The following is a 23,122-nucleotide window of genomic DNA, read 5'->3' as shown; positions in this document are numbered from 1 at the left end:
AGATTTACCTCTAAAGCTTTAAAGGGCAGTCACTAACGTTTTCACATAAAGTGTAACATCTGGCATGGCTACATACCCAAGTGGATTTAAACTGAAGACTTAACCTAAGTGGAATGAAGTACAAATCTAACCTGCTGGTCAAAAGAGTTTTAACTATCTTTCCTGACCTCTGAGGATAACTCTTCCTATCAAATCTATGTCAGGCTCTTCTCATTTTTTAATTCCAGAAAAACAGTATTTGACTTAAAAGTGCACCTGACCATCCTAATAGTTCTGCCTTGGTCTTCTGCTTCAGGGTGAGGTATCCTAGTCCTTCCTGAGAAGACAATGAGAGAGAGTCCTAGTGGGATTCTTCATAAGTATATTCTCGCTAGACATCTCCTAAACTTTCTTTCCTATTAAGTAGAAAGCCACAAGTCACATGGTAAGGCTCAAATTTCTTATATTTTAATTACAGGGAAGAATTCCTGGTCTTTTTATAGTTAAGGACAGCACGTGTCTATCTTGTTACTACTGTACTCCCTCTGCCTAGCATACTGCAGTTATTCAACAAATTTTTTTAAAGTAATCAAAAGAATAAACATTGTAAAGTATTACCTCCCCAAAAACTACATTCAACAACAGCCTCATATATTATAGTCTACAGTCCTGTTTCCTAGTACTAACATTATAAGGGAATTCAATAAATCAAAAATATGCTAACAAAATTGTATGTTTATCATACATCAAGTAACAATATTCTCAAAGTCACTATATACCAATTCTGAAGAAAAACAAATTAGAACTAATCATTTTCAGTTGAATATTTGCAACATCACAAAAGACCAAATTTCCTTTTTTAAATTATTCATTAGGGCCAGAATGGTCATAACTTTGAAGCACTCAGCCTTATCACAGTAAAAGAAAGTTATTTCATAGTTCTGAACTCCTTACTCACTTTCTCCTTTCTTCCCTCCATCTTGCAATCTCCTCCGGAGTGTCTAACTTGATCTTCTTCATACCAGGAGCATGCATCTAGGGGAAAAAGCCTGCTGATCATCAGGAAGTATACTGTATGCTTTGACTAAATTTCAAGTATTATGGTGGATAATGGAGGCGCTGTACCCAACATTAAATTTACTAGCAGAGACCGTTTTAAAACTAACTAAGCAGGTTTTATCCATCCTTACAACCACTTTTCCTTTAAAGAAAAAGGAAGAATTTTTCATGTATTTAGATTAGTGCTATTAATAATTAATTTTAGTTACAAAGTAAATATATTACCCAGGTCTCCAATTGACACTAAATAAAATTGACATTAAATGACCTACCAACCAAAATTGAGGGAGGCAGCTAAAGACATAATGAATAAGCAAAACAATTTGAAGTAGCATGGTGTAGCAAAACAAGCACAGAATTTGGAGTTAAGAAACTCAAGTGCAACAATCAGTTCTGAGGCCCTGGGCAAACCATTTTTTTATCCATTAAATAGAGCCAATATTTATCTACTTTACATAGTGGTTTGTGAGGATAAAATTGATTTAATAGATGTAAAAACACCTTAAGAAGTACAAACTACTCCATGAATGTTACTTATTATTAGGCTATGTAAATGAAGAGCTGTGAAGATGACAGATCAATGAAATAAAAAGAATATGTGTTAAAAAACCACATGAACTTACATTTCTCCAATGGAATTGGACAATCTTCTCATGAGCACTAAAAGAGCAATCTACTTCAGGGCACTATGAGAATTAAAAAAAAAAAAAATGACTATGAAATGTTTTCCCTATTAAATTTCCCCTACTACCACACATACGGACATATTCCAGTCATATTACATAGTTATCTCATCTATACGGTGTTATCACTGCATGCTTGTGTCAACAGCCTAACAAAGATCACTCTAAAACAGAGTTCCATTTAAAAAGGAATGACATTCTCAAAGTATATAGTAAACTAATATGTATCATTTACTCTTCCACTTGAGTGAGTGCTTGACATCAGCAATGTTGTAAAATGTTCTTAATTCCTAAGCTGAAGGGCATTCCTATAAACTGAAAGAGAATCTTTCCAAATTAAGAATATTCTCATTAAAAATTTTTCTTTTCTTTTTAGTGAGGAAGATTGTCGCTGAGCTAAAACTGTGCCTATCTTCCTTACTTTGTATGTGGGATGCTGCTACAGCATGACTTGACAAGAGGTGTGTACGTCTGCACCTGAGATCCAAACCCACGAACCCTAGGCCACCAAAGTGGGGCACACAAACTTAACCACTACACCACCAGGCTGGTCCCCTGGTTAAAATTTTTTATGAAATACTTAATAAGGTCCAGATCCTTAGAGGGCAATAGGACATGGCAAGTTTCACAGTGTAGTTAAATGGTCAAAGGCAGCCTTAAAGGGAAACAAACTCAGAAAGGTGTACAGAGCAACTGAGGGAGTGCCCAGCCCTCTCACAAAGCAGAGGAGGTGCACACACGCAACAGCTGCCAGACCTCCCTTCCTCTGTGCTCCCACTTTACATCCTCCTGAAGCAATGGGCTCCCCATCAAACTGCAAATCCCAGGGCCACTGTCTCAAGTCAAGTTATAAAACAACATTTCTACGAAAACAATAAACTTTTACTGAAAAAAGCTCAGGATTTCTACCAAATATACCCATTTTGCTAAATAAATTTCAGGACAACCAAGAAAACCTACTTTTGTATGTTCAGACATGTGTTTATCATACTTCTCTTGATTTTTAAAACCACGATCACAGGTATCACAAAAATAGTGAAAAACTGGTTCCTTTCTTTTCTGCAAACAAAAAGAGATGATAGGCTTTCAGGGAAAAATCTTTAATCAACAATAAAAATATAACTATCCTTCTAGTAATGCATACTTCGATTTTTCACATAACCCCTATTTGTGGGAGAAACTTCTGAATACATTTCTAATGAAGGGATGATTCTGTTTTCTTTTATTTTTAGGAGATGTGTTAGGAAAAACCAGGCATGACAAAAATTTTTAAATCTGAGTAGACCTAATGTAAACTGTGAGTACATTCCAAATTAGTAATCCAAATAAGACTTAGTACTGCCTATGTCAAGATGATCTAAAAATAAATATTCAGGGTAAAAACAGCATTTCATCGTTTAGGAAAAACAACTTTATCACATATTTTTTTAAAACCACAGGAGAAAAAAAGAATCATTTAGATAAAGATAAGCTATTTTTTTCTTCTCAATTTTCTATCTTTATGCTTAAACATAAAACAAAAAAAAGATTATTACAATGATAGACTATATAGGAAATGGTCAATTGTTTAATGTTGGGACTGTTAATAAACATATTACACTTACTCAATATTTTGTTAACGTTAGCCCTAGTTTTCATGCCAAAATGAACAATACTAATTTTATGCTGTAGACCTTACTCAACTCATTCTAAACTAATGACATTATTTATACCCCTTAAAATCTGAAAGACCAGATTTTTAAGCTACATCAGAATAAAGGAAGCCTATTTTAAGATCTGGTTTCTGAAGCATCACCAAGAGTTGTTCCTCATTCAAGAAAATAAAAAGACTTGTTATTCCATCCCTCTGCTCCCAATCTGCAAGTAATATATACATATTTCTATTTCATCAAGGTTTCATTGCATTTACATTTATCTGTAATCATAATTCCCTATTTACTCCTGATACTATATTGAAATGAATTCAATGTTTTCTTTATTTACAATTTCTCCACTTATTTCTCAAAAAGATTCTGCTTAAAGTTTTTACTTACAGCTAAGATCCTTAAAGATTCTGTTATAGCAAGGCTCTGCTGTGTCAACAACAGATGCAAAACACTGAGGCAGTTACGATAGAAACACAAAGCATGAAACAGTGATGTAGGGACCAAAGTGTCACATTCAAAAACATCTTTAAAAATACCTTTCTTTTTGGTTTTCTCGTGGGAGGGAAGTTGAAGTCAGCGAACTTTGCGTCATATTTTTGTGGAAAATAAGAATGTTTAACTAAAAAACAAAAAGAGATCCATAAATGTTTGCAACTATACAATTATTTAAAATTTTATTTGCTATAACATGTCACAATTACTTGAGTGATAACAGTGCTAAACTACTCCTTCTAGGAAGAATAGTAGTTCAAACAAATTATCAAAGATTAAGATTAGTCTGCTAAATAAATGTTTCAAATTAATATACATTGGTAAGATTACACATCCAATAGATGCTATAAGCATCTAAGTAAAGGAATGGACAAGCTAACCTGATGAAATTCCCTGCAGTTATTTCAAACATTAGAAATGTAAGCTGTAAAATCCCTAATACAGCTCTTTCAGCATCAATTTTACACCAGGAAGACAGAACTCTGTGAAATACATTTTCTAATTCTTTTCCTTTCTTAGTGCCATGACCCAACTCTGAATCTCAAAGCCCCTGATCTTTCTCCTAGATTACCGTGGCAGCCTCTCCGAATGTCTTCCAGTTCCTAAGCCCTCTCTTCCAACACACCCTGCACACTGACACCACAAAAACCATCCTCCAACCATCACAAGCTTGCTCAAAAATCTGCAAATGGCTTCCTAGAGTCCTTCTATGAGATCCCAGTTTATTTCCTCACCCCCCACTTCCTCCATTCCCTCCACATACTCTGCTTCAGTCACACCAGAACACTGCCATCGTCAGAACTCACCTTGTACTGACAACCTCTTTGCCTCTACCTAAAAAGCACCTCTTCCCAAATTCTAAACCTCTCCCAAGACACTTCTTCAAAGAGTTTTTCCCAACTTCCTCAGCGCTCTGAAATCACCTTTTATATGCCTCTATTACCAGTCACACTGAAGTGTGATTAATATTTATGAACCCACCTCACCTGACTTAGGACTGTCTTAGGCACATTCATATTCCCAGCATTTGGTACACAGTAAACACTGATTTGGATTCAATGTAAACTGAATCGTACACAGACTTGGAGAATGGTTTTAAGTGAACAATTTCATGACTTTAAATATGATCTAAATCCTGACACCCAAACTGACAGCTCCAGCCACAAATCTCCCCTGAAAGTACAAACCAATAGCTAACAGCCTATTCAGTATCTCTACTTGACACAAACATATTCCAAACTCATTTCTGGTCTTCTTTCCAAATCTGCTTCATTTACATCCTTCCGGTTGTTTGGCAAAAAACTTTAAATTAGCCTTATCTCTCCTCTTTATCTCACACCCCACACCTGACCCTTCAGCAAATCATGTTGGCCCTACTCTGTCTTCAAAACATGTCTACAATCTGACTACCTCTCATCACCTCCTGAGCTTCACCCTGGTCCAATTCCCCAATATCCTTCACTTGGATAATTACAATAGTTTCCTCACTTCTCTCCCTTTCGGTTAATTCCCATCGGTAGCCACATTAATCCCATAAGTCAAATCATGTCACTCCCCTGCACTACTCATCTCACAACAGTAAAAGTCAAGCTTCCCTGGTCTACAAGGCCCTAACAGGTCTGCCCTCTTCTCCAATCTCCTGCAATTCTACCCCAGGCTCAGTCTTCTCTAGCCACACTGGCTTCCACTCTTACCTATAGCTCAGGCCTTAAGGCCTCTGACACTGACATTTAAACTGCACTACCTATCATTCTTCTTTGCTCTCTCTCTCTCTCGTTAGCACTCATGCCTTCTTCTCCACACCGCTTTATTGTTTAGTGCCTGTCTTCCTACATCAAATGTTAAGTTCCATAAAAATTAGGATTTTTGTATATTTTACTCACTGCTCTATTCCCAGTTCCTGCTACACAGCTGGAATTCAACACATAGCTGCTAAACTGAATGAACAGGCAGGGAAAGCACTCCTGTCGGACAAATGATGAGACTTAGTGACCAAACTGTTAAAGTGCAGAGCAGAATCAGAAGTGGAGAGAGAAACGAGCCAGGAAGAAGAGGAGAAGGAAGGTAAAAGAGTGATCCTGAGAGGAGTAACAGCCTACCCGGAGCGTTGGGGGACTCCTGATGCCGAGGAAAAATACCAGAAGGCTGTCCCCAGTACCACGATGTCGAAGCCTGGAAATTCCAGGAAGGCTGGCCGTTGAGCTGAGGCTGAGAATCAAGGGGGAACTTGGCGTCAAAGGGGGGCTGCGCCCCGGGAAGAATCTGGGTGTCGAAGGGGGGAGGCGCCTCGGGGAGAACCTGGGCCTCCCTAGGGGGCTGCGCCTTGGAGGAAGGCTCTGGTCCGGCTGCGGAGGGCGACGACGCAGGCGGTGGGGGTGGCGGCGGCAGCATTGCCCAGGCCATCCAGTTGTTCGGCAGTGGGGCAGTGTCGCCCAGCGGACCCAACGTGGGAGTCAGCTCGGGGGCTGGAAACCACCCCGAGGGAGTCACGAAACCACTAGACTGCTCAGCCATGCCGCCCGCCAGCTAGGAAACTCAGCGTGCGAGTGTGGAACCAGCCTTAGGCGTCACTTCCGTTATCGCGAATTACACGGCTCAGCCAACCACAGGCTTCTACGTCATTGGTCGCCGCCGGAAAAACTTCCCCATTTGCGGCAGATCACAGGCTGCGTTCTGGGTAGACTGGACTCTGCGTGGATAGACGTGTATGCGTGATCAGTGCCTGCCACCGCGGATGGCGAGGGATCTGATCGGGCCCGCGCTGCCACCCGGCTTCAAGGCCCGCGGGACAACGGAGGACGAGGAACGGGACCCGAGCCCGGGTAAGCGGCGGCGCGGTCCCTGACCGCCAGGCCCGCCCACCCGTGCTCTGGCCCGGCCTTGCTTTTGAGACAGGTCTGAGGTCTGGGAGGCCGAAGGAGCGGGTAATGGGCGCGGCCCCGACCGAGCTAACTTTCTTTTCCAAACCGTAGCAGTGGAGAGCAGGCCCTGGGGCTTCAGAAAAGAGTTTGGGCCTGGTAATCATAATGATGATATAGTCCCATTTAGCGCTTAATGGGCTGGATGCTGTGCTAAACGATCGATGACACCGTCGTTTAATCCCCCTAGCAATTGTATACGGTGAAGATGATTACTTTTGTGTTACAAGTGGGGACAGTGAGGCCCAAGCTCTGGCCCCGAGCGCACAGCTAGTAAGTGGTGGAGCAGAGTTAGAACGAAGCCCGTGCTCCTAACCTTTGTGGCAACTTGCCTTCTGACGTACAATGCCCTTGGCTCTTGGAGAAGATGCCTTACTCTCCAGCCCCCGACCTACCCTTTCATTCTGTCATTGCATATGACACACAGCCCAGTGCTCAAACCAATCTGAGTTTCTGCGTAGTTGCTCAATTATCCAGGCTCCTTCTGGTCTGACTCTGCACTTCTTGACACCTGAGGAACTCCTACCCCATTCTTCAAGTTTTTAAATAACTTGTTGACATATACGTCTTCATCATTGCATTATGGTCTTCTGGCCTTAACACTTCGTGTTTGCCAAATAAATGCTTCTCAGACTCCTCCAAGCCCATCTGTCTCCTTTAATGTTTGTTCTAATTTATAGACTGGGACTGACGCTAACGTTGGAAGAGAGTAGAGCTGGAAGAGTAACTCTCCCATTTCTGAATCTAATTTGCGTTCTTTGAAAATCCCGAGGTGATGTTTCCGCCTAGAGATTTCTTTCCAGATCTCATCTCGTTATAGCAGATAAAAAGTCGGGTTTCTGGAGGCCTGCCCAGTGGCGTAGTGGTCGACTTCCGGCCCTCTGCTTTGGTGGCCCAGGGTTGGCGGGTTCAGATCCCAGCCACAGACCTACACACCGCTCATCAAGCCATGCTGCGGTGGTGTCCCATGTACAGAATAGAGGAAGCTTGGCGCAGATGTTAGCTCAGCAACAATCTCCCTCAAGCGAAAGACGAAGATGGGCAGCAGATATTTGCTCAGGGCCAATCTTCCTCACCACCACCACCAACAACAAAAAGTCAGGCTTTTATTTTAGCGGCAAAAGTTCTGTTCAACTGAAGTTGAAGAAAAGTGGGGTTAACTAAGTTTTTTAGTTGGGTTCCTAGGTGTGTGTTGTTTTGGGTTCACCATATTACCTGATTTTAAACCAAGGCAGGATTTGCAGGTAAGCAAACACCAACTCCCTAATAGATAGTTCTATTATGATTTGCTTCCATCATTCTGCTTGCATTTACTTCAGGTACTCCTTCCTCTGTTCACTCTCCTTTATTTGTTTTGTGGCATCATTCTCTCCCCACTGCCACCCTCAGCACTTAACGCTATGTACACATGTGCATCACCCTGTACCTTGACCAAGTTTTACCCCAGCCCACCTGGCACATAAAAGATCCTTGGTAGACATTTGTTGAATGACTTTACCTCTTCATCAAGCACAAGATCTTGCACATAGCATGTCATTTTTAAAACATAGTCCCCCCCCACTATAATTCCAGTCTTCTCATAACCTTCTAGATGGCTTATCCTAAAGCAGTTGCCAAAAAATCTTGAGATATCATTTTTTATCTCATTATTCTTCTATTTGGACTTTTAAGAAGTTTATCAGTACCAGTATCCTTGAAATTCACTGTATCACACCATAGAAGTTTCCCATGTGTCATCTTCCAGTCACTACTTGCCTCCCTATCCCTCCTTCAACCAAAGGATAACCGTGATTCTAACTTATCATCTCATAGATTAGTTTTGCATGCTTTTGTGCTTTATGTAAGTGGAAAAACACAACATGAACTCTTTTGTAATTGGCTTCGTATTTTGGCATAACATTTTGTGAGATTCGTCATGTTGCTGAATTGTTGATATGATTATAGATTGTTTATTGTCATTGCTATCGAGTAGTCCATTGTGTGAATGTTCTGCAGTTTATCCATTTTACTATTGATGGACATTTGAGTATTTTCCCTTTTTTGGCTGGTAAAAAAGTGCTGCTATGCATCCTAGTACATGTCTTTCGGTGAACACATGTTACATTTCTTTTGAAATTGTTGGATCGTTGGATATGCATATGTTCAGCTTTAGTAGATACTGCCAGTTTCCAACGTAGTACCAATTTACACCCCCACCAGCATGTATGAGAATTCCTGTCATTCCTTGTTCTCACTAGTACTTAGTTTTCCCTGTCTTTCTAATCTGGTGGTTTGCAGCACTGTCTCATGGTAGTTTTCATTTGCCTTTCCCTGGCAATGAATGAAGTTGATTATCTTTTCATACATTTTTGTGGCCATTTGGATGTGTGTCATGTCCAAGTCTTTTGCTCATTTTTCCACTGAGTTGTCTGTCTTTTCCTACTGATTTGTAGAATTCTTTTTATAGTCTGGATACAAGGCATTTTTCAGAAATGTGTATTGCAAGTATCTTTTCTAATTCTATGGGTTGCCTTTTCACTCTCTCGTTAGTATGTTTTGATGAAGAGAAGTTTTTAATTTTAAAATATTCTGATTTTTAAGTTTTTTCTTTAATGGGTAGAGCTTTCTGTATTCCATTTAAGTATCTTTGCCTACTCCAAAGCTACAGAGTTGTTCTCCTATGTTTTCTTCAGAAGCCTTATGCTTTCAGCTTTCACATTTGAAGTTCATCTGGAATTGATTTTTGTGTATGGTGTGAGGTAGGGGTGAAGATTTATTTTTTTCCCATATGGATATCCAATTGATGCGTCACCTTTCCTTCTTCACTGTACTGCAATATCACTTGCCTTATAAATCAGGTGACCATATATGTGCATCTCGTTTTTTTCTTTCTCATTCTGGTAAAATATACATAATGTGACATTTACCATCTTAACCATTTTTTTTAGTGTTTTTCTAGTATATTTTAATTTTAAAATGTCTAAAATGGTTTCCCAGAATTTCTCATTAACACAAGATAGCAAGCATTGCTGTCATGCTAAATTATACATTTCCAGTCAAATCGAAGAAAATATGTTCACTTAATCATGTTTAAGTGTATAATTCATCATTAAGTACATTCACAGTGTTGTGCCAGCATCACCACTCTCCATCTCCAGGACTCTTTTCCTCTTGCAAGACTGAAACGCTATACCCGTTAAACAATAAGTCCCCACACTCTCCTTCCCCCAGCCCCTGGTTACCACCGTTCTATGTTCTGTCTCTATGATTTTGACTACTCTAGGTCCTGCATACAAATGGAATCATACAATATTTATCCTTTTGGGTCTGGCTTATTTCGTTTAGCGTAGTATCTTTAAGTTTCATCTATGTTGTAGCGTGTGTCACAATTTCCTTTTTAAGGCTGGATAATATTCCACATATGTATAGACCATATAGACCACATTTTGTTTATCCATTCATCTGTTGATGCACACATGGATTGCTTCCACCTTTTGGCTACTGTGAATAATGCTGCTGTGCACATGGGTATACAAATAGCTTATTTGAGTCCCTGCTTTCAGTTCTTTTGGATATATTCCCAGAAGTAGAATTCTAGAGCATATGGTTGTTCTGTGTTTAATTTTTTGAGGAGTCACCATACTGTTTTCCATAGTGGCTGCACCATTTTACATTCCTACTAGCAATGCACAAGAGTTCCAGTTTCTCTACATCCTCACCAACACTTGTTGCCTCCTGTTTTCTTTTTTTATAATAGCCATTTTAAGGGGTGCAAAATGATATCTCACTGTGGTTTCAATTTATATTTCCCTAATGATGAGTGACTTTGAGCATCTTTTCATGTGCTTATTGGCCTGTGCATCTAGTTTTAAGAAACTTGAATTCATAGTCTCATTTCCAAAGTAAAAAAATTTAAATAACATTGTTCTCCCCGATGCCTCAAATTTCTAATTGTCTAAAGATACACATTATGTGATTCTTAGAATAATGACCCTAAGTTAACAAAAAAAGAAAAATTATTTTAAGAATACCTTGGTTAAGAAGAAAATACTGTATTTTAGAAAGCTGTGAACTTTATATTTTATCACATCCCTAATTGGGTCCTCAGCTCTGCTCCGCAATCCTCAGAGGTTTCCCCATGCAGCTCTCTTCCCCATTGTCCACCATGGCTTGTTAAAACCTTCTCTTTCTTTCTTAGACTCTCTCTTCCTCTACTTCACTGGAAAGGTAGATACCATCTCAAGAGAACTTCCTCAATGTTCTGTCACTGTGCATGAAAAATTTCCTGAATGTGTGCCCAGCTTTTTTGTCTTCCCTTTGGTTACGATAGGAGAGGTGTACTGCCTTCTTCTAAGGCTAATCCTTCCATTTCTACTCTGAATCATTTCCTTTGCTTGTCCTCTGGGCTCCTTGCCCTTAGCATTTAGCCAAAACATTCAAGTCTTTCCCACCTTTATGAAGCCTCTAGTCCACATCCCCCTATCGGTAATCTTCTTTTTCTCTGGATCCTCCCCATTTTTTCCTTAACCCACTAGATCCTGGCTTCTGTGCTTGCCAGTCCATGGAGACCGCTCTCACCAATTTCACTGTGGGAATAAACGGAGACCACCTGCCGCTTATTTCTCAGCACCTTTTTGCTAAATTCAAGGCACCCTTTAGTCCTGACCTTCCTTAACCTCACAGCAACATTTACCTTAATGCTGCCTTCTGTCCTGTCTTGGTTCCAGCCACCCTGAACACATTTCTGTTTTCTAAATTAGCTAGGCTTCGAGGCTTTTGAGTTCTCGGCAGACACTTTTCTCTCTGCCTGGACTACTCTCCCTCAAGTCCCCACCCACTTTGCCCAGCTACCTCAGTCTTGTCCTTTAGCCCCAGACCAAACATCCCTTTTTCTAGGACACATTCTCTGACGGTACTGCCTACCCCCTGCAAAAGACTGGGTTGGGTGCTACTTATAAATATTTCCATGACTTAATCCTGTCATGGGGTCAGCAAGCTTTGCCTGTAAAGGACCAGTAATAAATATTTTAGACTGTGCAGGTTAATAGGCAAAGTCAAGATTATTATGGAAGTATGTTATATAACAAGAGAAAACAAATTTTCATAAATTTTTATTGTTGAAATTCAAAACATGATAGAGTACAATTTTTTTGTAGTATAAGTCTACTAATGAGAAGAATGAAATTGCTGTTGGGGGAATAACATTTCATTTAATTGGGGTCCAAGGTGAGTGTTTCCTTTCATCAAAATCAATTCCTGATCTATAATGAGATTTTATGTGCTATATTGAGTGTATTTTTTGTATGCATAATTCTGTGTGATAGATATCACAAGGGAAAAATAATGAACTAGGAGGCATAACCCCTATTCTCGTGGAATTTATAATCTATTTGAAAAAATTACTATCACAGCAGGAGTAATAATGATAGTATAGCATCACTGCTTTAGGAGAGAGATGGAATAGTTTGTTACAAGTGCCTAAACTAATTTTTTGACACAATTTATATAGTTGTGAAGAAGAATACCTATAAAATAGTGAAGCCAGGCATGCCCTTAATTTTATTAGAAAGTCTGTAATGTGGCTTATACTAACTTATACTTTCAAATTCTTCTCTTTTTTATGTTACCATCTCTTAGTGTCCTGTAGTATTATCTACTAGTTATTTCTTTTGACACAAACCAAATGGAAAGTAAATAATTCTATGTTCTGAATGCCACTTTGTTACATTATTTTTCCTGTGATCATTAAAAAAAATAAGGCCCTATGTTCTTCTTGGATGAGTTTTATCTTCATCTGTTTATTCTCTTTTTTAAACTTATATCCCACTTGTTTCTTTAAAAATTCAAGACGAATTTACCTATTAGTTGTAATACCAAGGACAGCACATATTTAGAACATTTAGCCTTTTAATCACTTGAACTATATAAAAGAATAATAAAATCTCTTCTTAATCCAAACCAATTGAAAATTAGCCAGTAGTGTCAAATTGACAAATTACATTGATAGCACCCACAAATAAGAAAAGAAAGAAGCAAAAAAGAAAAAAATCTTCTCTTTTTAATATTTAGAATCAAGAGGGAGATGGGCAGAGTCAGTCACTATGAGAGTGAAATGCAGTCCCCCAGGTTCCTTCGTGTTAAAGCTGTGACCCCTAGAATTTTGAAGAAAGGGATATTCGTGGAAGGTGGTGTCCTCCCCTTCTTGCTGTGTTCTAAAAGGTGCTGTCTCTAGGAATTAGTAGTACATAAAGAGATAAACTAGAACTCAGTAAAGACATTATTCATTAGAGTCAGAAGTCAAATATAGTCTCCATTTGTAGTTGGGGTATACTTACATACTAAGACATAACTTATTCTAATAAGTTATATTAAGACATAACTATTCTTCAATCTTAAACAGCACTTGGAGATGTGAATCCTACCCCTTAGTTCTTAATGGTTCCCTCTTTTTGCTGCTTGATTGTTCTTTTCTAGGTGTGCTGTATTACAAGTTCAGCATTTATTTTCTAAAATTCCTTCCTTCATGTAATGATGTATAGAAAAATATTTTAAAATGTATCAAATTTTTTAAGATAAAAGTTTGAATTTTTAGTGTGTATTAAGCGCTTGCTCTTTAGTAATACAACATGGGGGGATCAGAAAAAATTTCAGAAATAGACCCGTGGTTCTGAAACTGGCCTTAGCTTCTCTCCTGAGCTTTATACTGCTATACCCAAGTACCACGGATGGTACCACTGACTTTTTTAATGTGCGTGTTAAACTTAAGATGAGAAAACCAAGCTCTTGACTCCTCCCCCAAACCTGCTTTCCTTCTAGTCTTGCCCGTATTAGAGAATAGCACTGCCATGCTCCTGACCTCTGTCTTTAAAATTACCTTCCCACGTATTCACAGTCACCTTCTTCATTTGTTTCTTTTTTATGTTGTTTCTCTAGAAGTGTTTATTCAATAAGTATCTGTTGGATGCATGGATGCTGACTCAGTTGAATGTTGTCTAGTATAGTGGTTAAGGGTATAGGCTCTGAAATCAGACTCTGGGGTTCATATCTCACTATTTAGTTGTGTGAAGTTGGGCAAGATACATTCTCTCTGCATCTGTTTCTTCATCTGTGAGATAGAAATAATAATACTTCCCTAATATGGTTGTTGTCAGAATTAAATAGGTTAATGCATATAAATCTCTTAAAACAGTGCATAGCACATTAGACTCGACATGTTATTTTTCTTTTATTATTTTTAAGTTTTTGTTATTATTAATAGTGAATGAATAGCATCCCTGGGAAGTACTTTGCAAGATTATATTTCCAGGCCCTCCTCTAGGCCAACTGAGTCAGAATCTCTGGGGAAAGGGCCCAGGAATCCCCTTTTTTTTTTTTCCTTTTTCTTCCCAAAGCCCCCCAGTACATAGTTGTATATTCTTAGTTGTGGGTCCTTCTAATTGTGGCATGTGGGACGCCGATAAGCAGTACCATGTCCGCGTCCAGGATTCAAACCGATGAAACACTGGGCCACCTGCAGCAGAGCACACGAACTTAACCACTCGGCCACGGGGCCGGCCCCAGGAATCTCTTTTTAAAAAGTATTTTGCCGATTCTGATAAACATCCAGGCTTGGAAACTATGGCAGTAGAATTTTAGCATTACTGCTCAGTACCAACATAGATAGTTGTGTCTATGTGACATCCTGACATCATGCAGAGACATCATGCAATAATCTGTAATTTTGCTGAGACATGAAGTTAGAGCAAGTCACTCTGATGTGTGGGCCCAGAAGACCCTTGCCCCGCTCCTTCGCAGCATCTCCATCCCAGCGCAGCCTCATTCTCTTCTCTTTATCTCTACTAGTAAGCAGTAAAACTTAGAGTCACTCTAAGTTTGTTTCTGCTTGAACAATCATCTTGAAAAGAAAACTGAGAAGTATGATGATGCCAGTAAAGATATTTTTTAAAGTAGTTGTTCTTAGAAACCAAAATGGATAATTTTCATTTTTTATATATTAGATTACGGAGTGGCAATTTCATTGTTTGGTTAGCACTGTGATGTAAATATTGTCTACCATTTGCTGTCTGTAAGAAAAAAACCCATGAAACTGTTTTGGCAGTTGTACCAACCAAAATTGCAACTAATGCAAAAATTGTAATATGTCAGGGAAATTATATGCTATTGTTATATTTATAAGTTTGGGTATTAAAGTTTTTGTGCATCTCGTAGTGATACTGTGTCAGACATGATTTATGCCTTCCTGGAGTTGGAAAGACAAAATTATACACAAAATCTTCTTTAGTTGCAGGACCAGCTCTGCCCCCTAATTATAAAAGCAGTAGTTCAGAGTCGTCAGACAGCGATGAGGACAGTAGTTCTTTTGAAGAAGGAAATCAAGAATCAGAAGAAGAGGACACTGGTCCAAGTGCAAGGTCAGTCACTTACTTAAAATGAATAATAAATCAGTCTTCAAACCTGGTATACACTGGCTGGAACAGATAGCTAGTAAGGGGATATCATATCTGCATTTATACAGTGGAGGAACAAATCATTTCTTGTGGCATTTCCTCATGAACTGTACCTTTTACAAAGAAATTTATTCTAGTAGTATGTAGCTGTGGAGATACCTAGAATTTCAATAAAATTCTTCTAAAAAGAATTTTTCCTTAAAGTGACTAAGTATTCTAGATAAACCATAGGATTTCTTTTTAAAAACTGTCTGTGCAGTATATGTTTTTTGTTTAAGTAAATGAATGATTTCCCTCTAGCCTAGCCTTACTTGCCACAGGTCCGTGTAAGTAACATGTCAAACCTTTGTTTATTATTGGGTAGCAAGTTTTTTTGATGCATTTTAAAAGATTATGAGACAGAAATAGCAACTTAAGCCTCGTTTAAAGAATGAGATTAGGGGCCAGTGCGGTGGCACAGCAGTTAAGTTCACACGTTCTGCTTCAGCAGCTTGGGGTTCATGGGTTTGGATCCCAGGTGCAGACCTACACACCGCTTGTCAAGCCATGCTGTGGCAGGCGTCCCATATATAAAGTAAAGGAAGATGGGCACGGATGTTAGCCCAGGGCCAGTCTTCCTCAGCAAAAAGAGGGGGATTGGCAGCAGGTGTTAGCTCAGGGCTAATCTTCCTCAAAAAAAAAAAAAAGAATGAGATTAAAAGCCAAAGTCGTAAACTTTTTGCTCAAAATTATCTAGCAAGTAGACTATTTGAAACTTCATTGAGTAGAGTCTTCAACACCACATAAAATGATAGAAAATTGATATATTACTGCTGTAAAGAAATAACCAATCTCTAACTATTTTAGGCCAAAATGAATTCCAAGAAAAGATTAGTAGAAGATCTATCTGGTGTCCACTTTTTCTTATTTGGCAAGATTAATTTGTTGTTTCGGTATTTATATAACTGGTTGAAGTTAATGCTTCATTTAAAAATTAAAATTTCTCTGAAAGAAATTTTGACGTATGTGCATAAAGTTATACTACCATGTTTTCAGAAAACAGAGCAGAAATGAAGATGACGATGATGATGATGAAGGCTTTTTTGGACCAGCCCTTCCTCCTGGATTTAAAAAACAGGACGATTCTCCTCCAAGGTGATAATGTGTAGTATTTCAGGCCAGTCTTTTCTGAGTATTTCAACTAGTGTCTGTTAATTCATTAAAGAACAGTCTGAAATTGTTTTTAACATATATTTATATAACAGTCAATATTCATATAAATAAAAATTATTTAAATACTATTTTAAATAATTATTTAAATAAAAATAATTATAATGAAAAATTCCTATAATAAAAATAATTATTTACATGTTTATGACACATTCATAGTGTATAAAATCTTCCACATCTTTTTGGTACTCACAAAGGGTTTTTGGTAGGCTGTGTGGAACGTTATCTTTCTTCCCCTTTTTTTTAAACAAATAAGGGTGCACACATAGTAAATGGTAGACCTGGGGCTAGAATCCTGGTATTTGACTTCTAATTCGGGCGTTTTCTTAATTATTTATTGATAAAAGAAATAAATCCCTTTGTGCTAACTTAGACAATTTGACTAACTTCTCTGAACCTCAAATTTGTCATCTGTGAAACAGGAAAACAACATGCACCTTACAGAATTGTTGTAGTGATTGAGAGTTCATATTTATGTACATATTACATACATGTCTGTATCTTATATGGTGCCTAGCACAGAGTGAACATATGGTAAATATTGATTCTTGTCTTCTTCTTGGAATTGTAAAATTTTTAAATGCTGAGTATGAAATTGCACACCAAATTGCTTATAATTCAGAACACTATTTACCAATATGCAAGAATAAATAGAAAAGGCTGTCATACATTTTGTATTCAGAGTTTATAATCACATTTGTCAGCTCCTAACTTTCATATAACTTTGGTCCTTTTAGAAATAACAAGGATAGACAATCTACTGCCTGTTTTTGTATGGCCCCCAAGCTAAGAATGATCTTTAAAGGGTTATTAGGAGGCCGGCCCTGTGGCCTAGTGATTAAGTTTGGTGCGCTCCACTTCGGTGGCCTGGGTTCTGTTTCCAGGCATAGACCTACACCACTCATCAGTGGCCATGCTGAGGTGGCAACCGACATACAAAATAGAGGAAGACTGACACAGATGTTAGCTCAGGTCAAATCTTCCTCAAGCCAAAAAAAAAAAAAAAGAGGAAGATTGGCAACAGCTGTCAGCTCAGGGTGAATCTTCCATACAAGGAAAAAAAAACGTCATTAAAAAAGCAAAGACAGATATGCAACAGAGACCCAAATCTGACCCTCAAAGCCTAAAATTTCCTATCTGGCTCTTTATAGAAAATTTGCTGACTGCTGGGATATAACATTCCTTTCAAGAAAATACATTGTTAGATGTATAGCAGTTTCTTTCTTGAGAATTCTCTTTTGGCAATAATAAAGTATATGTATGAAGTAAACAGGTGGTAGCATATATTGTAGGCATAAACTTTTTATACAGCCATAACATGCCATGGTTATATTCCTTTACCATATTTTAAGATTTTGTGTACCAGTAATTTTATCCTCACAAATTCCCTGAGACCAGAGAATTGAGCTGTAATTGCATTTGTAGATCTGCTAAAAATTGTACTCAGAAAAAACCCATGCAGTACTTCCTTATAGCTTATAAGTCATAGCTAATTTGATCTTTCTAACAATGCCAAACCTGCCTGTTTTTCATATGCAAAATTGTTTTGGCTCAAAGAGGTTTTATGAACCAAGACAAGAGGTTGTTAAATGGCCAGGAGCGGAACCTGGGCCTTCTGACTCTCAGTACTGTCTTTCCCCTGCCAGGAAGCCTGTCTGAGAGGCTCTAATTGAACACAGTGCAATTTGGAAAATTGGGCTTAGGCCTGCAGTGTCCTGTTGGTTGGTAATACTGGCACAGTGACTCTCTGGAAAAAACATTGGTATGAAAGAAAGGATGAAGAAACTTAAAACTGTGAAAGAAAGAGGAAAGTGTCTTTCTGTTTTATTTTTCCCTACACAAAGTAAGACTTTCTCTTTTTAAGATGCAGAATTTAGGGAGTTCTCCCTTTTGAACTAATGATAGTTCACTCCGAATGTGGCAACAGGGCAGCTTGAAAAACATGAACTTTTTCATCCAGGAGACCAGGGGTCAGACTCCAGCTGTGTCATTTACTAGTTTGTGTTGTCCTTGGGCATTATTTTGCTCACCTTGAAAATGGAGTGACTTATACCAACCAGGGCTGTTTTGAAGAAACAGAAAGGGGCACTGGCTGAAATATGGTTAGCCCCCAACCTTTCCCTTTCCTGTGGGTCTCAAATGAGCTCTTTTCATTCCTGTACACTTCCACGTCGTTATTGGGTTATTAGTGAGGGGAGTGTTTAGATTTTTATACCACCTTGGCACATGGACCATCAGTTGTAGCGTCTGGCATATGCGTGTGCTGTATATGTCCTTAAAACTCAGTTTCCACCTAAGTGGTTCTCACTACAATTGTAATGCTCCTAAGGCATTTTTCAGTGGACAGTGAATTTCAAAACTGAGAGCTAAGGTACAAAGTAGAAAAGATCTTCACAGGCTTTAGTCCATAGTAAGGACTTGTTTTTTTAAAAAATGTTTTTATTTAATGTAGTTCTTTTAGGAAGTGAGTATACACCACTGACAGGTTGAAAATTCCTGGTTTTGTCTCTAATCATTGACTAACAGGCAGAAAGTTAAAATGCAAAAATGAGATTTTTTAAAGATGCTAAGTTGAAAAATACCAGGTTATCTAGTAAAAATATGTTGAATGAAATTCTGATTTTCAACATTTGTTATTTTCTGGCTTTGTGTGTGTGTGTGTGTGTGTGTGTGTGTGTGTGTGTGTGACCTTTTATTTTGGAAACTGCTTTCTAAAGTCAGGGAGAATGATAAAGGTGCATTTTGTTTTTCAGGCCTATCATAGGTCCTGCATTGCCGCCTGGTTTTATTAAGTCTATACAGAAAAGTGACAAAGGCAGAGATGATCCAGGACAAGTATCATCATATTTCGACTCCGAGGTTTGGAAAATTTTTGTTTAAAGAATAAGATGTAACAAACTCAAAACATTATGTAGTGCTAGCTGCAGTCGTTTGCCTCAGATGTAATGGCAGATGCAGTCATGCTCAGATGAATTTAAGGTTGTAACGTCGGTAGATGAAATCAAAGGCTTATCATAGATCCGAGATGCTCTTAGAAAAATCACAAGGCAGTTGCATGTTGACAGGGTGTTACCTTTTCATGCTTCTCGTCCTTGAAGGGAAGCTCTAAATAAAGTGCTAGAAAAAAGAACATGATGAAAAGTTTAAGGAGTCATTGTGATTTGATCTGGAAGAGAGAAAGCTGAGGAACTTGTTAATAATGATCTTTATGTTGAAATTAACTCTATCCAGCTCTGATGCCTGTTTATGATGAAGGCATTGGTGGATATGTGATTTTATGAAAAAATAGATGAAATGATTTTAGAGTCAAATATGAAGGCTATTTTCTTGTTAAAGGTGTGGTCTTGAACAGTAGCTGAGATTTGTAAAGTACTTTATAATTTGTAGTGCATTTTCGCTTATATGGATATTATTTTATCTTCTCCATGGCCTTATGAAACAGATATGATCTACATCTTACAGGTGCTAAAAACCAGAGAAATTGGTAGCTTACCCAAGTTTGCACAATTTGGACTTATCAAAGCCAAGACTCAAACCCAGTTCTTACGACTTTAAATCACCCAGTTCTTATGACTTTAAATTCTTGTGCAGTGGCTTCCTGTGTGTGAATTCATCTGATCAAGAGACTCCTCTGTGTCTCCACTGAGAATTCAACAGTTCCACTGAGCTTGTCACTAAAGGCAATGTAACGCAGGGGTTAAGATCATGAACTTCAGAGTCATTTACTCTTTCTCTCAATGATATTTGTGAGTACCTACAATGTGTCAGGCACATAGTCACGGAAATGGATCTGTCAACAAATTCTGTTGTTCCTACCTTTAACACACATCCAGAATCCAGCTACTTCTGCAACCGCCCTGCTCCAGGTCGACATCATATCTCACCTGTTTTATGATCTTCATGCTTTCGCCCTCGTTCCTCTACTGCCTCTTCTCAGCCCTGCAGCTGTAGCTGCCTGGATGAAATAAAGTCAGATGCTGTCACTCACACTCAAAACTATCAAATATTCTACTTCTCGCTCTGTGTAAAAGCCAAAGGCCTTAGAGAGCCGTCTACAGTCTGGCCCCTATTAGTTCCCTGGTTTTCTCTCTTATTTTAATCTGGCCACACTGGGCTCCTTGTTATACCTCCTTAAATACATCAGGTGCACTCCTGCCCTGGAGCCCTTATACCTACCAAGTCTCTTGAAAATGGTCTTCTCCTGGATGTCTGTGTGGCTTGCCTCCCTCCCAGACTTTCAGTTTTTCCTGGAATGTCACCTTCTCAATGAAGTCATTTCTGGCCTCCTAATTTAAAATTGCTAACCTCTCTTCCCTTTACTCCTGTCCTCTTCGCTCCTTTAATTTGCTCCACAGCATTTATCACCTAAGATACCACTTCTTTTTCTGTATTGTCAACCTCTCCCCACTAGAATGTGAGGCCGTTGAGGACAGAGACTTTTTGTGTTATCTCCAGTGGCCATTCAAAAGTATTTACTGAATGAATGAGTAAGTTAGACACAGTCCTTGCCGTTGTCACACTTACAGCGTAGTAAGGAATACATTTATTAAAGAAATAATTTGTGATACTATGAGTGATTCAAAAGGTGAGACAAAATATAGTGGAACCGTGACAGGGCACCCTAATCTGAAGAAATGAGAAAAAGTCTTTTTCTCTGAGAAAATGTCTAAACTGAAGATTGATGAGTTGGAGATAGCTCAGCAGAAAGGGCAGGAAAGATTGTTCCAGAGACTACAGATAGTTTATGTGAGGGCAGAAGAGTGCAGAGAGAAAGAAAATGAGGGTTAAAGAAGTCCAGTGTGGTTAGAGTGGAGAGAATGAGGAGAAAGGTGGAAGAGAGAGAGAGGTAGACAAGAGCCAGTCAAGCTTGGAATCCTGGCTGAGTTTAGTTTTGTTATCAGGAACATGCAGGTTGTTATCTTATAGGGTTGTTGTAAGGGTTAAATCAGAACAGTAGCTATTCAACTTATAATAACTACTGTTATTATTATTACCTCTACTACATGTGCCGTGAGAGTAACCTTGAAGAATTTACATTAACTATAAGGAATCCTTTCTAACAAAATTGTTAAATACAAGAATAAGTTACTAGAGGACAGCTTCCAGCCATATGGGAGACTGAGCTGACATGGTCAGGCTAGGCTCGCCCTGCCACAAACACAGAGGAATGCTGGGGAAAAATAAAATAGCAACAAAGAATAGAGAGCTAAGCTCCAAAGAAAGAAAGGGAAATCCACAGGTGCTAATAACATTGAGAGAATTCAAAGCTAGAGCAGTAAACACAAGTTTACACAGCAGGGGACCAGCGTGGTTTTATCAACCCAGCCATAAACTCTAGAGGACTGGGCCCGGGGACAGGCTCCGGTAGGCAGAGTAGAGTGAATTGAGCTCCCTGTGAGCTTCCTGAATCAAACCCACAGCCTCAAAGTACTGCTCTGTCTGCAAAAAGAGTACTAGAGAAATGGAACCCACTGTCCTCTGGAAAGTGGGAAGGAAGTTTGCTTTAGTCTAAGGCCTTTTCATGCTATCTGTAACCTACTTTCAAATGAGTCCCAAAAAAGTGTGTGTGTGTGTGTTTGTGTGTGTGTCTGCCTCACAGAGAGAGGCCAGAGGGGTAGGGAAAGAAAGATGAACGTAGTAAAATGTTAGCAACTGATGAATTGGGGTGGAGATACCTGGGTGTTCATTCTACTTGTCTTGGCACTACATTTTTCAAAATAAAAATTTTTTAAAGATGTAGCGTAATTCAACTTTATTCATACTTGGAATTCTATCCTAACCCACCTAGCTAACAAGTGGATAGTTTAGGTAATTCCCTAGATGGTATCTATTCTACATTCTCTAGCTTCTCTTAGCAAAAGGTAAGGGGTAAGGATGGGGCAGGGATGACTTCAGAGTATGCCTGTTCAGGGTAATCTTGATTCTGAATTTCTCGGTTTATGATTTCCCGTTAACAAAACCTTTTTCAAAAGACACTTCTTTTTCTGATTTCATAGTTTCCTTTCTCAAAGAGAGGCTTCTCTTAGTCTCTCATTCACAATGTATACTCCCAAATTAAGACATACATAATAATGCTAACAGTTAACATTTGTTGAGTACTTGCCATAAGCCAGATGCTGTAAAGCACAACACAAACTTAGGTTTGCATGACTCAATTATATTTGCATAACTGTATAAACTTAATTTAATTCAAACAGCAATCCTAGGTTATGGTGTGTCAGCCACAATGCTTTTAGCTGCAAATAACAGAAAATCCAACTCAAAATGGAACTTTGTCTTAGTCTACTCAGCAAATGGGTTGTTTTTGTAATTTCTTGGGTGGTATCTAATCTATATTTCCAAAATAAGGGAAATGTGTTTCAGACATCATAAGAGGTCTAGAGGTGGGGTCATTCCAGGGTTCATTAATTCAACAGCTTAATGAAATCATCCAGGGCTCCAGTTTTTTTCCATCTTCTCTATCATTGCCAGTATGTTGATTCCTCTTAGGCTGACCCCTTCATTATACCAAGAAGCCTGCCAAAATTCTAAGATTCACATGCAGATGACAATGTCCAGACACGGAAGGGGAATGGTCCCTATCCTGTGTCCCTTTTTTAGAGGGAGGAAAACTTTCCCAGGTTTCCTATAGACTTCTCCTCGCGTTTCTTTTGCCAAAATGGAATCATATGCCCATACCTAAGCCAGTCAGTTGGGCAAGAAGAATGAGA

The 23,122-nt window shown here is 38.7% G+C and overlaps 2 protein-coding genes across 2 annotated transcripts in view; one reads left to right on the top strand and one right to left on the bottom strand.

The window, feature by feature from the left end:
* Positions 1 to 6,430, bottom strand: part of NUFIP1 (nuclear FMR1 interacting protein 1) — a 41,240-nt gene extending 34,810 nt beyond the window's left edge. Inside the window, exons 1-5 of the mRNA XM_014838872.3 lie at positions 5,959 to 6,430; positions 3,904 to 3,986; positions 2,682 to 2,780; positions 1,662 to 1,724; positions 938 to 1,014 (exon numbers count right to left, since the gene is read on the bottom strand). Coding sequence (XP_014694358.3) covers positions 938 to 1,014; positions 1,662 to 1,724; positions 2,682 to 2,780; positions 3,904 to 3,986; positions 5,959 to 6,373 — 737 coding nt within the window. The 5' untranslated portion in view covers positions 6,374 to 6,430. The remainder of the gene's footprint in view (positions 1 to 937; positions 1,015 to 1,661; positions 1,725 to 2,681; positions 2,781 to 3,903; positions 3,987 to 5,958) is intronic.
* A 26-nt stretch (positions 6,431 to 6,456) lies between these two features.
* The window catches only part of GPALPP1 (GPALPP motifs containing 1), a 34,728-nt gene continuing 18,062 nt past the window's right edge, over positions 6,457 to 23,122 (top strand). Inside the window, exons 1-4 of the mRNA XM_014838873.3 lie at positions 6,457 to 6,681; positions 15,038 to 15,167; positions 16,239 to 16,337; positions 19,166 to 19,271. Coding sequence (XP_014694359.2) covers positions 6,567 to 6,681; positions 15,038 to 15,167; positions 16,239 to 16,337; positions 19,166 to 19,271 — 450 coding nt within the window. The 5' untranslated portion in view covers positions 6,457 to 6,566. The remainder of the gene's footprint in view (positions 6,682 to 15,037; positions 15,168 to 16,238; positions 16,338 to 19,165; positions 19,272 to 23,122) is intronic.

Source organism: Equus asinus, chromosome 11 (assembly GCF_041296235.1).
Source record: "Equus asinus isolate D_3611 breed Donkey chromosome 11, EquAss-T2T_v2, whole genome shotgun sequence".
NCBI lineage: Eukaryota > Metazoa > Chordata > Mammalia > Perissodactyla > Equidae > Equus > Equus asinus.
This window is presented reverse-complemented; position numbering and strand designations above follow the sequence as displayed.